We start from the raw sequence: 16,960 nt of genomic DNA, 5'->3' as shown, positions 1-16,960 counted from the left end.
GCCATTTCTTCAGCCTCTGAACAGTTTTTTAAAAAAACTGGTAAATAATCTTAGCTCAGAAAACTAAATTATAATGAAGCTGCTGAGGACAACAAAAACATATCTACTCTGCCTTACATACCTACAAAGCAATAAATAAATAAATAAAGTGGTAGAATATTGAAAACATAAACCCTCCATAGTGTCTGAGAGGAGAAATCCTCCCTCCCTAGTTTCTGGGTAAAGCTAAGTTTTACAAGAATAGCTCGAATACCATTGCAGAAACTTTTACATTTTTAACAACATACCCCAAGACTCTCACCATTCGAACACTGGCTTCTATTTCAACACAGATTTTTATTTTTGCATTTAAGGAACTTAAGTCCAGGCCCATAATACCAAGATTTAGAACACTGAGGCAGGGGATCACCAGTTTTAATCTAGCTTGGCATAGACGGTAAGATCTTGTCTCGAAGATAAAACAAACAGAGCACATTAAGGAAGCTACCAAGCATGGTGGCTTACACGTGCAATCTTGGCATTTAGGAGACAGAGTCAGGAGGATTGTCACAGGTTCAAGGTTAACCTGGGCTGTATGTAGAACGAGACGCTATCTCAGAAGAATTGTTTGTAAACCAAGCATGCACGTGCATACTCTTCCATTTTCAAACCATGCTAATTCTCAAGACCTTGGGAAGGACCTTAAAAGAAGTGTGTTGGGGTGATAAACCTGCTTTTCCCTTTTAATCAAAAATGGCTTCTGCCATCCTCGGGGGTCCCCATTCATCTCCCTCCACACCTCCGTTTAAGCCTTAACGTTTAGTTGTGGATGTAGCATATACATTTTTCCTTCACAAGAGCAGAGATGGCAGATAATTTAGACGAAGGCCGTGAAGGTTTCCCAAACAGGGCTTTCCTTCCTGTGTTAGCCAGCTTTGCACTGTCACAAAACACCCGAGGGGACCAACACACGAAGACCGGAGGTTTATTTTGGCTTAGTTTTCAGAGGCTCCAGTCCATGATTGATTGGTCCTCATACTTTTGGGCTCATGGTGCGGAGCACACCATTGTGGGAGTGTGGTTCGGCAAAGCTCTCACCTCACGACCAGGACACCGAAAAGGGAGGAAGTGGAAGGAGCCAGGGGCCAGCACCCCCATCGAGGTCATGTCTTTGATGCCTGGAGGACCTTTCACCAGGCCTGTCTACCTTCCAGTAGTGCTTAGCTGGGGAGCGATGCTGTAGCAAAAAGGCTGTGGGAGGACATTTAAGACTGTGGTGACGTCTAACACCAGTGCCAGTGATAACGTCATGACAGTGATGCTAACCAGGTCCCTTGGGTGCCAGCATTAGATACCGTCCATGACGGATATCAGATGACAATCACACGGGCCCGTGAGCCAGTTCTCTGTTGTCCAAGTAGGGAAGCGGAGGCTTTGCAGGAATAGTGGCCAGTCTGATGCTGCACTCCCAGTCATTGCTGTGTTTTCCGGCTGCGACATCCCTCGGAATCTTAACCGCAGCAGACTCACGAGTCTAGGATTGTTACTGTAGCCAATGTTCTGTTAATAAAGAGCTGAAACCAAGTAACCTGGAAGGAATAGGAGTTTATATTTAGCTCAATATTGCAAGAGCTGAGAAATCTAAGAGCATGGCCCTGGCTTCCCGTCAGCATCCGAGGGCTGGCATTTTGTCACAGTCCAGGGCATTACAAGAGGAGGCAGAGCCAGCAGCCCGCTTCAAGGCCTCTTCTACTATTTTGTATGTGTATGTGCTTGTGTGTGTGAGAACGCACATGTGTGGATGTGTGTCTATGAGCCAGAGGTCAACCTCGGGTGTTGTTCCTCACATGCCAGCTAGCTTGTCTCTTGAGACAGGGTCTCTCCCTGGCCTGGGGCTCACTAAGTGGGCCAGGCTAGTTGGTCAGTAAGTGCCAGGGACTAACCTGTCTCCTCCTCCCAGTGCCTGTATGGCCAGGAGGCGACACCAGATTCTCCTGGGTTTACAGGCAGCTGTGAGCTGTTCCTTGTGGGTTCTGGGAACACCTCAGATGGTCTGGAAGAGCAGGCAGTGCCCTTAACTGCTGGGCCATCTCAGCCCCCAACACATCTCAGCTCCCCCCCAACACTACAGGGAACCACCAAAGCATGGCATAGCCAATCCACCCACAATAATGACATGTGATTTTGTGCCTGTTTACTAGTTCCTTCTTCCATCTGTTTATCAGTTGCTTACTGGGGTCCTACAGTGACTGGGCAGTGGGAACCGGATGATGAACAGCATAGACATACCCCACATGGAGCTTGTGGTCATGCAGAAGGAAGTCTTAAACAAGGCAAATACTTCAAAGCATTGTGGCCATGAAGTAAATAAGAGCCTCATTCGGGGCTTTGCATCTACGGCCAATGCCAGGCTGCAGAGCCCGGGGCAAGGCAAACATGCAGGTGCATTGACAACGACTACATCAGAATTTCAAGATGGTGACGGCAGGTCCTTAGGCCGAGCTCAGGGCGTCCTGAAGGCTGATGGCCAAGCTAGTACAGAGCTTCTTGGGTAATTCAACAAGACAGATCAGCAGAGAAACAGTCTTTGTTTGACTGGAAGTTTGGTGAATGTATGTACAGAAAGTGCTGTAAGCTGTACGGCCAAGTGCGACCAGCCTGACACTCTCACGTCCCTTCCCTTCCAGACTGCCTGTCTTACACGGCGTTACAAGTCCTGTCCAGGAGGTGCTATGGGAAGCAGAGATGCAAGGTCCTCGTCGATAACTACCACTTCGGGAGCCCCTGTCTTCCAGGAGTGAAAAAATACCTCACTGTCGCCTACGCCTGTGGTAAGAAAAAACTCTCAGCCAGCTCTGTGAACACATGCCTGTCGGGAGATGGTAGCCATGTCCAAACAGGAGTGTGTGTGATGCTTTAATTGCACATAGTGGGCCATGCATGGACAATAAGCACAAGCAAAAGAGGGAAGACCGGAGAGAGGTTTATTGGCAAGTAAGGAGTTCACCAGTGTCATTCAAGTTTATACGTCTAGGAAAGCACCTTGGGGGTGGTCTACAGTACTGGGCTTGCTCAGTTGGAGTTCATAGTGTGAGCAGGAAAGATGGCTGAAACATTCCTAGGATTAGCTCAGCATCATAGTGTAGACATTAAAAGGTGAAAATGGTGGACAGAGACTCCTCTGGAGTTCCTCCCGTAAAGATGGCAAACAGGACGTGGGTGGAGCAGCACACACGTGCAACCCCAGCCTTCAGGAGGCTGAGGCAGAAGGAGTGCTGGGAATTCAAGGGCTGGCCTGGGCTACGTAGAAGTTCCTATTTCAAAGCAACAACAATAATGATCACGACAGACAGGAACGCTTTGGGCTGTATACAACATCTCTTTCCCAGCACGCTTTTAGTTGAAATCAAAGGAAGGGACACTTTTTCGAGTCTATTCACACTGGCACTTGCCGTGAAGGGTGACACCCCATTTGGTTGCTGACAGAAAGAGCCCCACCGCTCAGCTGGTTACCGCTGAGTCACCTCACACACACCCAGACCTTTTCTCTCAGTTAGCCTTGTTTATGACGTTCACATCAGATAAGCAATAGGGATTTCTTTGGTCAAAAATTGTTTTGGGAGCACACAAGGTAATCAGATTGGCCGTGGATGGGGCGAGTAGGGAGAATAAGCAACTGGGGACAGAGTTGAGGTCACTGAGAACGAACGAATTCTATCTTGGTTTTTAGGGAGCCCTGAAGTGTACTGGTGTCGTGTGAGTTTGGCTTCTCCTTAGGTTTCCTGTACCGTTTGGAGGCCCTAACTGATGGCCCACTGTGCTGCCAACAACTGCTTTAGCTGCATGGCCTCAGCATGGATACAGTACAGCACAGGCTCCCCAGGGTTGCAGCAGCCCCTTTGCTGGTCCAGTGTCTTTAGAAGGAAGTGAAATCCATGTTCTACTTGGATTCCATCTTCAGGAAACCACTTCAAAGCGAATCAGCAACGGTTTTCAGGATACTGTGGTGGTCCAGTCTATAATCTCGACATACTGGTTGTTCTTCTGAAATGAGCATGGAAGAGAAGGGAAATGGGGAAGTCCAACAATGAAGAACTTGATGCCTCCCTTGAAGAATATTGTTCACTAGGCTTTGGTTATTGAAACAGCTTTATTGAGATAGGAATGCAGAGTGTGCCTGGTCAAACAAACAGTCTATGGTTTTTATAATGTCCGTGAAATTATGCAACTGCCATCATAAGCAGTTTAAGAATACTGGCATCACTATAATCCATTCTGAACCAGTTTTGAAAAACAGGGCCTCATGTCATCCAGGGCGGTCTTAAAGTCACTGTATAGTCAAAGACAACTGTGAACTTCAGACTCTCCTGTCTCCCAGGCGCTAGAATTATAGACGTGTACCATGAGAACACAGTAAACAAGCAAGCTTCCTATGGTGACCTGTGTTTCACAGCTGCGTGATCTGCTGGGTTGTTGACAAAGCTCATCCCAGAATGCCATTCCCCTTGAGCTTCTCTCTGCAGTTCTGAATCTCTATAGCCTCTGCCATTCACAGAGAGCCAGGAGAGAGACCTGAGAAAGAAATGCCACGTCTGATGGGGAAAGACAGCACACCCAGGGTTTTACTGCTGCCAGGGGATCAGAGAGAGTATTCTTGAGACTCGGAGATGAGCAAGAGGTTATTGAGGTAGAAAGCATTTTTCCCAGTGCTGCTGTGTTCCTAGGGTCAGTGCTGTGTCCTGCAGCCTGCCGAGAGGGTCTCTCACAGCATCTCCGCTGTGGCTCTCCGTGAAGCCACCCCATCCTTGACAGGCATAAAGGCACCAGGGTCTCCTGGATTGGGAGGTTCACGGCTTAGAGCTGTTCTGTGCTTGCTGGTCCTGGGATGTCTCCAGAAGAATTTAGTTAAGCACTCAGAGAAGGAAGTGGGGTTTTCTTGTAGCTGGAGATGACTTACAAGGTCTCCGCGAAAGTGGTGCTGCAGATCTCGCCTGGTTTGTGTTGGCTTCACTTCTACTTCCTGTTGCCACTAGATATCATCTGGGCTGAGGCAAAAATGAAAATAAGCGATTTTCTGCGCTAGAATACTTGGCATCCTCTCCCTTCTCCCAGTTGGCAGCAGTGTGTTTCTCCTTCACAACTCTCTCTCTCTCTCTCTCTCTCTCTCTCTCTCTCTCTCTCTCTCTCCCTCTCTCCCTCCCTCCTTCCCCCCCTCTCTCCCTCCCCCCCTCTCCCTCTCCCTCTCTCAATCTCAGGTAGCCCAGGCTAGTTCTGAATGAACCCCCTACATAGCCAAGGATGACCTTGCTGATCCGTCTCCCACAAAACATCCTTTCTTATGTCTAGTGTACCATGTGAGCCCAGATTGCTCGGCTCCTCTTGGTTTATGAAGAAGAGAGGAGAAAGTTCAGAGAAAAGGCAGAGTAGGAGGGGGGAGGGGGTCCTGACAAGTCAGTTTGCTTTCCTGCCTCTCAGATATGTTCCTGTCTCCATTAGCAGCTTTCTGAGGCGTTCTCCCAGCCTGCTGTTCTCCCACCGTGAGACACCTCGGTGGACTTCACTGCACTTAAAGCTGTGTGGCTGTCACCCAATTTCATGCCCCTCTCCTGAAGTGTCCCATGCTCTGCACCCTGTTCACCTTTGGGAGCCCTAATCAACTTCTGTCTCTAGACCAAACTTCTCTCTGCCGCTCACAGAAATGGAATTATGCAATAGATGGTTTTGGTGCCTGGCTTCTCCCACGGAGATTCATTCCTGTGCTCCCTTTATTACCAGTGTTTTCCATTAGCTGAGTGTACCTTAGTTTGTTTATTTTCCTCGTTAGTTTTATTTGAGATGGGGTCTTGCTGTGTAGCCCAAGCCAACGTCAAACTTGAAACTCTACTACCACAGCTTTCCCAGCTTTAGGAACTTTTAAGAGAAAATAGCTGTTTATATTAAATATGCATGTGTGTGTGTTTGTGCAGAGGTCCCCTGCAGGGGCCAGAACAGGGAGGTGGGTCCCTGGGGCTGGACTTACAGGCAGTGCTGAGCTACCAGCGTGGTGCTGGGAACAAACTTGGGCCCTCTGCGGCATCAGATACGCTGTTCACCTCTGGGCCGTCTCCACAATGCCAGCTCCTTAGAAAATACTGCAGATATATGCCGAAGATTCCACCTGTCTTGGGCATTTGAAGACCTCGTATGTGCCATTTGTGTCAGTGTGTGTGGTGTGTGTGTGTGTGTGTGTGTGTGAGAGAGAGAGAGAGAGAGAGAGAGAGAGAGAGAGAGAGGCAATAAGTGACCTGAAAAGTATTTTGCAAATCTTTATCTACATTGTACCTTGAATATATATTAAATGCAAAAGTGTTTTTAATATGCACATATTTCAAATACTTCTTTTTGACTTTTAGTTCCCAAGAACATACTCACAGCGGTGGACCCAGCCGTTGCTAATCTAAACCCTTCTCTGAAGAAAGATGATGAATACGGTAATTTTTATGGCTTACTCTTAGTACTTCCTCTTAAGTGAAGTTGAACAGCCCATGAGCGCAGTCAGGCACACGGACTGGAGTGAACAGCCCATGAGCGCAGTCAGGCACACGGAGTGGAGTGAACAGCCCATGAGTGCAGTCAGGCACACGGACTGGAGTGAGCAGCCCATGAGCGGAGTCAGGCACACGGACTGGAGTGAGCAGCCCATGAGCGCAGTCAGGCACACGGACTGGAGTGAGCAGCCCATGAGCGCAGTCAGGCACACGGACTGGAGTGAGCAGCCCATGAGCGCAGTCAGGCACACGGACTGGAGTGAGCAGCCCATGAGCGCAGTCAGGCACACGGACTGGAGTGAAAGGGCCTAAGACGTTGGTCTGCTCTGGTGGTACCAACAGGGCATGGTTGGTGCTCACATGTGGCAGCCAGTGTCTGATTTCAAAAAAGAATTAAAATCAAAGTAAAATAAGTTTAACCCATTCTCTTCCATGCCTCTTTTTCTCCCTAAAAGACAATAATAATAAAATCACCTTGAAGAGCAGATCTCCTCAGAAACTCTTTGGGTTCTTGGTGATACAGGAGCTGTTGCAGAGCTGGGACCCAGAGCCAGCTGACCTTGCCAGTCCTTAAAGGTCACTCTCCCCTCTGCTCCCCACCTAGCCTGTATAAATAGGGACATAGATATCTTGATTTTATTTTTAACATTGATTGTGTGTGTGTGTGTGTGTGTGTGTGTGTGTGTAAGTGGGTATGGATGCATGTGAGTGTGGATGCAGAGGACAAGTTACAGAAGTCAGTTCTCTCTTCCACTCTGAGTCCTGGGGGTGAGCTCACACCCTCGGCTCAGCCCACTGAACGTCGCTGCCAGCCTGGATTTGTTTGGCTTTTGTTTTTTTGAGACAGGGTTTCTCTGGGTAGCCTTGGCTGTTCTAGAACTCACTCTGCAGGCCTGTTGAGTTCTTCACAGGAACTGTGGAGATCCCACAGAATGCATATGATGCTAACTTTGAGTAGTAAGGGTTTTGTCTTGTGTTATTTTATTTTACTTATGCCTGCCCCCAGTTATGAAAGTAAAGTATAGTAAACTTTTTCTTACTATACTTTACTTTCATAAAAGTGTCTTAGGGAATGATTCTAGAACTTTCCATACTTGCTCAAACCAGCAAAGTGTTCGAGTCCCTTAAATAAAACAGCGCAGTATTTACACCGAGCCCACACAACCCTGCTGTACTCTCTAGATTGCTTACAGTCCTTGTCACATTGCCAAAGCCATGTCGTGCTGTTTCGTTTAAGAAATGATGGAAAGAAAGAAATCTGTACACGTTCATATTTCTTCTGAGGGCCTTTTTTCACAGTCTGTGGTTGAATTCGTGGGCTTGGGCATCTCTGACACAGAGGACTGGTTCCGTGCTTTGCTGCATGTGTCCTTCCTGCTATAGGAAACGCAATGCCAAGACACAGAAGCCACCCTTAGCCCAGAGCATTCTCCACACCCTGTCTCCCAGGCTCCATAGCTCAGCTCCCTCCTCCCCTCACATGGCTCCCATCCTAAAGGGTCCCTGTCCTTCTTCAGTGCAGCCCCCAGATCTCCATCTTTCTTCGAGACATCTGCCCTGTGTGATCCTCCCAGGGCTCCCCACGCTCCAGTACTGGTCCATTGGCACCTGCTTGGTGTCCATCAGGGCAGTGCCCTTGAATCCAAAAGCAGGCCAGTGTGTGTGTGTGTGTGTGTGTGTGTGTGTGTGTATGTGTGTGTGTGTGTGTGTGAGAGAGAGAGAGAGAGAGAGAGAGAGAGAGAGAGAGATCAAACAAACAATCCTCCCCTGCCTACCTTCACAACCCAAGGTTTGTGGTATCTCAGTCCACAGAGCAGACACTATTCTATTCCTGGGTAAGATGAGACATTATTTACCCAGCCTCCTAGAGACATGATGGGTGCAATTGCCTTTGGCATGGACTAGCACGATCTGTTCTGGAGAGGGGTACATGAGCTACGCCTGAAGTTGGAACCAACACTTTGAAATGCTTTGAATCCCTTTAATCGTTTGACATTTTCAAAGATGGACGAGCTGCTCTTGTGACGGGGACAAAACACCCGAGAAAAACAACGCTTAATTTTGGCTCATGGTTTAGGAAAGGATGCAGTTCATCATGGCGGCAGGATAGTGAGACAGTCAAGAACCAGAGGACAATTGGGAGCGGGGTCAGGTTATAAACCTCAAAGCCCACCTCCACCAACCACTTCCTTCAGTGAGGATCCACCTTCTAAAGGTTCCACAGGCTTCCAAACAGCTCTTCCAGCTGGGGACCAAGCCTTCCAGCCCGTGAGCCCATAGGGACAGTTCACATTTAGGCCTCAGTACTCAATGTTGAGTTTTCCACAGTTTAGTCAGAAGCCCAGCAGTGTGACATCTGTGACTTTTCACTCTTGAGGCAGGCCCAGGTGAGGGTCAACAGGGATTTCAGGACAGGTACACCCTGTACTCCTCTGACCAATAGTGAGGGTCAACAGGGCTTTCAGGACAGGTACACCCCGTACTCCTCTGACCAACGGTGAGGGTCAACAGGGCTTTCAGGACAGGTACACCCCGTACTCCTCTGACCAATAGTGAGGGTCAACAGGGCTTTCAGGACAGGTACACCCCGTACTCCTCTGACCAACGGTGAGGGTCAACAGGGCTTTTAGGACAGGTACACCCCGTACTCCTCTGACCAACGGTGAGGGTCAACAGGGCTTTCAGGACAGGTACACCCCGTACTCCTCTGACCAATGGTGAGGGTCAACAGGGCTTTTAGGACAGGTATACCCCATACTCCTCCGACCAACGGCCTTTGCATGTTGCAGGTATAAAATTCGACCCAAGTGGATCGAGGGTTGTGCGGAAAGATGGTGTTATTGTCAGCAACTCTCTGGCTGCGTTTGCTTACATTCGAGGTAGGTGGACGAATGGGAGCTTCTTGGGGTGCAGAAGGGTTTACTCGCTTCCTCACTGATGGATACTATGATAACAAGGGAAAAGTGGCTTTTAAGGTGTACCTGCAGTGTTGTGAAGCACAGGGCCCGGATGCAAATACAGCTGCGGCCATAAAACCAAGCGACCTGCAAGAATAAAACTGAGTTGCTGAGGGTTTGGTCTCCAAAGGAATTTCCCCTCTTGAAAAATAGAAATACATTCCCCAGATCTAAGAATTAGGATTATTGAATTCTACTCACAGCTGCAAGAAAAACAAGGCAGACCACATAAGAAGCAAAACAGGTCCTGCCGTGGGATGACAGCCACCTCAGGAGGCTGGAGAATGACTGTGGTTGCCAGGTTTCCTGGTTAATCTCCTCAGGGCTGAGGGCTTGCTCCAGGCCTGGCCATGTGCAGTCCTCTCTGAGGAGGAATGTGCACTCCTTGCTCCTTCCCGCATGACCTAGGACAGATTGTACCTTGGAATGTTGTCTGCAAGTTTCAGTGCTGGCTTCCTGCTCAAGGAAGGCGCCATCATCCAGCCACACTATTTAATACAAGACCCAGGACTCCTCCAGTAAAAACAGGTGCATCCTGGCTCATGGTTCTGGAGGTCAAGTTCAAGGTCCAGTGGCTCCATCAGTTTGGGCTGTGGTGAGGGTGGGCGTCATGAGTGAGCACATTTTGAACTAGAGGAGAGGGAGAGAAAGGAATAGAGCAGGGTTCTCCAATCCCCTAGTGCATGCCTAGTGACCTAAAGGCTTCCCATTTACCCCACCTCTTAAAAGTCCACAGCACCCCCCAAGGCCACCATGGAAGCCAAACTCTAGGTCTCAGGGGAACATTAATCAAAACTGTGTAGAGGTCAGAAACTCCAAGATCTTCCGTAAAAGCACAGTATGAGGATGTGTGCATGTTGCTATGTAAGCCTGACGGAGCTGGTTTTACGTGGGCAGAGCTTCCTCCGAGGGGAATCAAGGCTTAGAGAAACATCTCAACACAGGAGCTAGAGAGCCTGGCCCCAGAACCCCGTGCCTGCATCATTTTCCCACTCAGCATTCCTCCCGTGAGCGTGACTTACCCCGTGAGCACGCCTTATCCTGCATGGTTATTTGCCTTTTTCCCCCCTTACACTTCTCTCCTGTGTCCATTCTTTCTGCTCCTGATGACTGTCAAAGTCAAATGTGAACATCTGGCTTTTGGTGTAACATGAGGGCTGTTTGTTGGGGTTTCTGTCCTGCCCAGTTCCCCCAGCCGGTAAGCCCCAAAGAAATTACACAGAGGTCTCTATGAGTTATAAACTGATTGGCCCATTAGCTCGGGCTTCTTATTAGCTCTTGTAGCTTATATTAATCCATTATTCTAGTATATGTTAGCCACATGGCTCAGTACCTTTCTCAGTAGGGTAGTCACATCCTGCTTCTTGAGTGCTCTTGGCAGGACTGGGAGGAATGGGCTTCCCCCTTCCCATAATTCTCCTGTTCTCATTACCCTGCCTCTACTTCCTGTCTGGTTGACCCGCCTATACTTCCTGCCTGGCCAATCAGTGTTTATTTAAAACATATTTGATAGAATACAGACAATTCTCCCACACCATTTTGGAAGTATGTTTATAGTTTCAAAGTCCCTTCAAGTGGAGGAGGATGATGAAGAGAAGCCGAGATGCTGCTGGCTGAGGTGTAGCCGTGCTGGGCTTTCTGCTTCTGGATGCCATCCTTCCTCAGGCACCACAACAAAACACTGTAGACTGGAGCTTAAGGAACAACTCCTATTTTCTGACAGTTCTGGAGGGAGGCTGGAAGGAAGCCCATGATCGAGAGCCTCCTTCTGGCATGTAGACAGCCACCTGCTGGCTGCGGCCTCCTGTGGGCATGTGTGTTGTGTAGTGGGGGTGGGAAGAGGAGCGTGTGAACTTTTCTAAACCCACCAGTCCTATTAGATGAGGACCTGCTGGTGCATTCTGTTATCCTTAATTAGCTCCAGAAAGTTCTGTCTGCAAAGTCATACTAGGGGTTAGGGCATTAGCATGCATTTGGGGAACATGATCAGTCCAGAGCAGCAACTCTGAGGGGTGGGGCTCTGATCCTGAATTTTATAAAAGCTTAAAGGAGCTGAGGGTCAGAGGAGTTGAGCCATTTTCCAAGGGCACCATGGACAGCGGCTGTGTCCAGCTTCACGCTGGGTGAGGGGCAAGGCTGTCAGTCAGCTTCTACAAAGAACTTTGTCTTCAGGCTTTGGAACCTCTTACCCAGTGCTATGTAAATATCCCTGTCTCTGTCCTTTTGTGTGCTCATCCTGCTACACGTCTGGATGGTGTGTTTGCCTGTCTACTCTCCTTAAGGACAGACAGCTGTCATCTAGTTTATCTCTGTTGTATCTCCATGTCTAGACAGTTCTGGGGTGCACCAGGACACAGTGAGTAGCTAACAACTGGCTGAATAATAAATCCCAAGCTGATATTATGGCTGTCTTATACTTTCATCATCTAATAATTTACAACTTATTTTTAATAGCTCTGAAAAGATGGCTCAGTGGTTAAGAGTATTTGCTGCTCTTGCAGAGGACCCAAGTTCAGTTCCCAACATCCATGTCAGGAGACTTACCACTGCCTGCAATTCTAGTTCAGGGAACCTGACACCGTTCTTCAGCCTCTGTGGGTGTGCATTCACACGGACACACACACGTAAACTGTGTCTGTGGGTGCACGCATGCCATGGCACGAACGTGAATGTCAGAGGACAATTTTGTGCAATTGGTTCTCTCCTACCACTGTCTGGGGATCAAATTCAGCTTGTCAGACTTACGTGGCGAAAGCCTTTATCCAGAGCCGTCTCGTTAGCTTCTACAACCCAGAATAATGCTCCTGTTAATGTGAAGACCGATGGGATGTTGTTTAATTTTCTTGAGAGATGTTTCATTATGTTCATCTCAGCAAGTCACAGCCAAGACAGGCGTGGGTCTGAAAAGCCTTGCTTCAGGGCTAGGGTCCAACAGCTGGACACAGGCTCCTGTTTGATAGGACACATTGATAGTGAGGCCACTGGCGAGAGCAGCTGGGGAGCCAAGGGCTTGAGCAGGGAATATTCCTGTAAACTGAGGGAAAGTCAGGCCACCAAGTAGCTTTGCCATGTTTATGCAGTGAAGTACAGGGACAAGCAGACGGGCAGCCAAAACCAAGGGCCTTGACCTGCACAGGGAAACTTGAGGTTGATGGAAGGGACACAAGAGTGTTTAAGATCTCTGCTAAACCGTGCTCCCTCTGGCCATTGACGTGATCTGCAAGGGCATCTTCCATAGAAAGGGGAAGTATGTGTGTGATGTGCACACATGTGTGTATGTGTGTGTGAGTGTGTGGAGTGTGTGTGTGTGTGTGTGTGTGTGTGAGTGAGTGTGTGATGTGTGTTATCTATGTGTACTTGTGGAATGTTTGGTGTATGTCTGTGATAGACGTGGTAAGTGTGATGGGTGGTGTGTGTGGTAGATATTTGGTGTACGGACATTTGTGTTTGTGGTGTGTGGTAGGGCAGGGTACTTGTATGCTGTATACTGTTTGTGTGAGTGTAGGTAAGGCTGGTGGCACTTGTTTGTGATACAGGGGACTTCAGGTGGGGGATAGCAGTATGTGCACATGTGTTTATGTATGTACGTGTGTGTGCACATGTGTTTATGTGTGTACGTGTATGTTCTGAGGAATACAGTTCATTAGGTGCTTCAGCAGAAGCCACTGCACCCTGCATGAGGGACTTATTTAGTCTTGCTCTCGAAATAAATAAATGACCCCTCCCAGAACACCAAATTAGTGTCTTATTGGCATCTGGCTTTGGGTGTTTACCTCATCTGTGCCTACAGGCCTGCCTGTCATGACTCAATATTCAATCACTGTCCCACTGTTGGGGGTTGTGGTGTGTGTACATGTGTGTTCAGCCTCAGGCAAGCCGAATGAGAACTTTGGGGGTGTCTTTGGGATCTGGGAGCACAGCCAAGGCAACCATGTCTGTTCTCAGAACAGAATTCTAGGACATCGGAGGAGCTGTATGAAGGAGGAGAGATTTCATCACACATCCCAAAGCCAGCTGCACCACCCCCTCAGGGCAGACAAACAGAGAGTGGCACGGTACTGTCACGTGGGCGTGTGCTCTAAAGTGTCCCCGGGTCTCCAGCTCTGACAGACGATCCTGTCACATCCCTGAGTGCTGTCAGACCTGTCCCCAAACACTGTGTGCTTCTTCCTCCTCGAGGACTCCGGCCAAGTCCCACAAGAGAGGGACCCTAGACGGAGGCCTCTGCTGGCTTATCTGGGTGTGACTAAATTTGAACTGGAGTTTGTGTTGTTCCCAGACGAGTATCTAAAGAGCAAATGGAGCCTAAAGGCCTCTGGCACCCATTCTAAGGCTCCTGGGGTCATTCCCTCTAGCCTGCGATGGACTGGGGCTAAATTTAGAATACAGCAGAAACTCTCTGAAGGTTCTGTTCAACCACAACAGAAAGACTGCATCTCGAGACTCTATCTGTTCATCTTCATTCATCTCATTCTATCTAGAGATGATAGAAGAGAGTCCATTGGTTCTAGAAAATGGAGGAAGTGCTTTCTGTGTAAGCCCAGGTCCCAGTCAGTGGTGGCTTTGGAAAGTCCTAAGCTACACCAGGGGTTAGGCCAGCTCGTCCCTAAGGTGCCATCTGCCTACACTCTGGTGGCTGTGTGACCGTCACTCCATATGGAGAGGAAGTTTTATTCCCACTGGGACTGCCGGAAGCTGTTCCTCTTCCCCAGCCTCGGCCACTGGCCCCCACAGAGTCCGGTGGCAAGAGCAACCCCTGAATCCCAGGAGTAGAACCCGGACCCTGCCACCTGGGGATGGGGGGACACTGATTTTGTGGTAGCGTGTGATGGACCCCAAGGACTCACTCAATCTGATTAATCTCAATTCCTTAGAAATAGGGCCGGGGTATGACTCAGTGCTTCAGCACCAGTCCCGCATGTGTGGTGTCCCAAAATTCAGACTTCAGTGTGGAACAAAAAGTCCTTAAATACATAAAGAGGTAGAGTAACAGATCAAGTGTGTGGCGGAGTGAGACGCTGACCTGAGTCCATGGAGCCTGAGATCTGGTCAACCACTGCACCTCTGCTTGGATAAGAGGGCGTGGTCTGTGAGCGACCTTTGGTCTTCACCACCCATGAGTGGCTAGGAAGTGAATTACGGCTCTTCCCTCTTAAACCCTCTCATGAGGTATCAGTTCCAACACATAAACTGAAGGGACACTCAAGCGACATCTGAATTGCGTCAGAAGGCAACTGTGACGTTGGGGGAGGTGGAGTCGGCTTTGATCTGTGGGAAGCTGGAGGGAGGGTCCGACCTAATGCCCTGGTCTTGGCCTCCTTCCTGTTGAGTCAGCGCCTCCAGATAGGCCATCTGCCACCGCTCCCAGAGGTGAAAGTGGCCCTTCTCTCTGTCACAAAGGACGTGTGGCTCCGAGACTGAATCCTTTGTATACATTGACTCTTCACACTGTACCGATAGCTTGGCAGATGTGGTGTATTGTTCCTTCTTCAGACAAAACCAACGCTATTTCAGACCTTTGGGTCTTAAAGGGAGTGGGGAGATGCTAGGCAGGGGAAGGGTCACAAAGTGTGACACAGATGAGTGAGTTACTCTAGGGACAGCTTGGGCTGCGGGAGGGGAGCTGGCTGGGGAGGTATCACTTTCAGGAAGATAAAGTGTCCTGGTTCCATCTCAACTGCGCGATCCCTCACTGCCAGGGACTCTAGCGCCCTGGAGTTTAGTGACTCCAGTCCAGACCCCTGGGGAAAGACAGCAGCTGGGAAGACAACTGTCTTCATTGTTTTTCCCACAATGAAAGGCATGACCGTGTGCCTGGATAGGGTTCTGGGCAGCTGAGAGGTACTGAGAAAATGCTGGGCACACCAAAGCCCATTCCAGGAGTCCCAGGATTCAGTCCTGGTTCTGCCCGAAGAGGCTGCTGGCCTTTGTAGCCTTCCTTCTGGCCTCAGCTTGAACATTTATAAAAGTGTTCAATCAAGAGCCCCCAGCTCAAACCAATAAAGTTTTATTGGAACACATTCAGGCCCTGTGCTTTACATAGTGTTGGTGGCTACTTCCTATAATTTGAATCTGATATGTCTCCCACAAGGTCATATTTGAATGTTTGTTCCCTGATAATAATGTCCTTTTGGGAAGAACTCCGGATCAGCTCCATTTTGCCACATGTCCCTGTTGCCATGGCTTCTCTGGCAGGATGGGTGGCAAATCCAAAATTAACCCTTTCAGACCCTCCCTCTCTCTGTTCTTTCCACAGCCCACCCCGAGAGAGCTGCCCTGCTGTTTGTGTCTAGTGTCTGCATCGGCCTGGTCCTCACGCTGTGTGCCCTGGTCATCAGAGTGTCCTGTGCCAAGGACTTCCAGGAGCTGGGACAGGGACGGGAGCATCTGGTGCTAGCGAGTGACAAGGCCGAGGAAGACAGCGAGGAGGAAGCGGAAGAGGAGGAGTCCTCGGACTCCGAGTTTCCTGCGGAACTGTCCAGGTTTTGTAGGACTTCGTATCCAGCCTACAGCTCCATAGAGGCCGCTGAGCTGGCAGAAAGGATTGAGCGCAGGGAGCAAATCATTCAAGAAATATGGCTGAACAGCGGCCTGGACTCCTCAATCCCGAGGAACATGGGCCACTTCTACTGAAAACCAGACACATCTGGATGAGATCATACTTCCTGAAGAGGGAAGGATCCAGAATGCCCTGTCTCCCCACCCCTCTTGTACCTTCTATGAAGGAGAATCTGTCATGTCATCCAAGACGGGTGAAGCAGGAAAGCTGCCAAAGGGACGTCTCTCTGTTTACAGCACCCCAGAATAAATGAGGAGGAAGAAGACTTGGTGTCTTGTACTTGCTTGAATGCATGTCTACACATTGATAATTATATAATTGATATTCACATTGACTCAGGGGCTGGTTCACGCATGTTCATGAGATGGTACGCCGACAAGCTGAGCACACAGGGAATCCACAGATAGTCATTAAAGTTACAGTGTTGAGAAGCGGTGAGAGGGCTCAGGGAGTAAAAGGTGACTGCCACCAAGCCCGAACGACCTGAGTTCAATCCCCAGAACGTACAGTGCGGAAGGAGAGGACCAACATCACTTTAATTATACCCACAGGACAGAAAACAGGAGCTCACCGGGTATTTGGTAATTAATGAATTAGCTAATTAATTTATTTGATATTTTGTGGCAGCATTGCTCTGTGTATCCCAGGCTGGCTTGGAATTTGTGAGCCGAGGTCTGATGGCCTCAGCCTCTTGAGTGCTTGGATTAAAGTCATGTAACAGTCAGGTTGCAGTCATGTGACAGTCATGTGACAGCCATGTGACAGCCATGTGACAACCATGTGACAGTCATGTGACAGCCATGTGACAGCCATGTGACAGCCAAGTGACAGTCATGTGACAGTCATGTGACAGCCATGTGACAATCATGTTGCAGTCATGTGACAGCCATGTGACAGCCATGTGACAGCCATGTGACAGCCAAGTGACAGCCAAGTGA

The 16,960-nt window shown here is 49.1% G+C and overlaps 1 protein-coding gene across 2 annotated transcripts in view; it reads left to right on the top strand.

Moving 5' to 3' along the window:
• The window catches only part of Eva1c (eva-1 homolog C), a 74,119-nt gene extending 57,816 nt beyond the window's left edge, over window positions 1-16,303 (top strand). For both annotated transcript variants that reach the window (XM_041673156.1, XM_041673155.1), the window contains 4 exons: window positions 2,667-2,810; window positions 6,372-6,449; window positions 9,296-9,385; window positions 15,720-16,303. In XM_041673156.1, coding sequence (XP_041529090.1) covers window positions 2,667-2,810; window positions 6,372-6,449; window positions 9,296-9,385; window positions 15,720-16,096 — 689 coding nt within the window. In that variant the 3' untranslated portion in view covers window positions 16,097-16,303. The remainder of the gene's footprint in view (window positions 1-2,666; window positions 2,811-6,371; window positions 6,450-9,295; window positions 9,386-15,719) is intronic.
• The last annotated feature ends 657 nt before the right edge of the window (window positions 16,304-16,960 follow it).

This window comes from Microtus oregoni, unplaced genomic scaffold (assembly GCF_018167655.1).
Source record: "Microtus oregoni isolate MIOR12 unplaced genomic scaffold, Mior012 000023F_ref0000262, whole genome shotgun sequence".
Classification (NCBI taxonomy): domain Eukaryota; kingdom Metazoa; phylum Chordata; class Mammalia; order Rodentia; family Cricetidae; genus Microtus; species Microtus oregoni.
The sequence above is the reverse complement of the archived record's forward strand: the minus strand, read 5'-3'. Positions and strand labels throughout refer to the sequence as shown.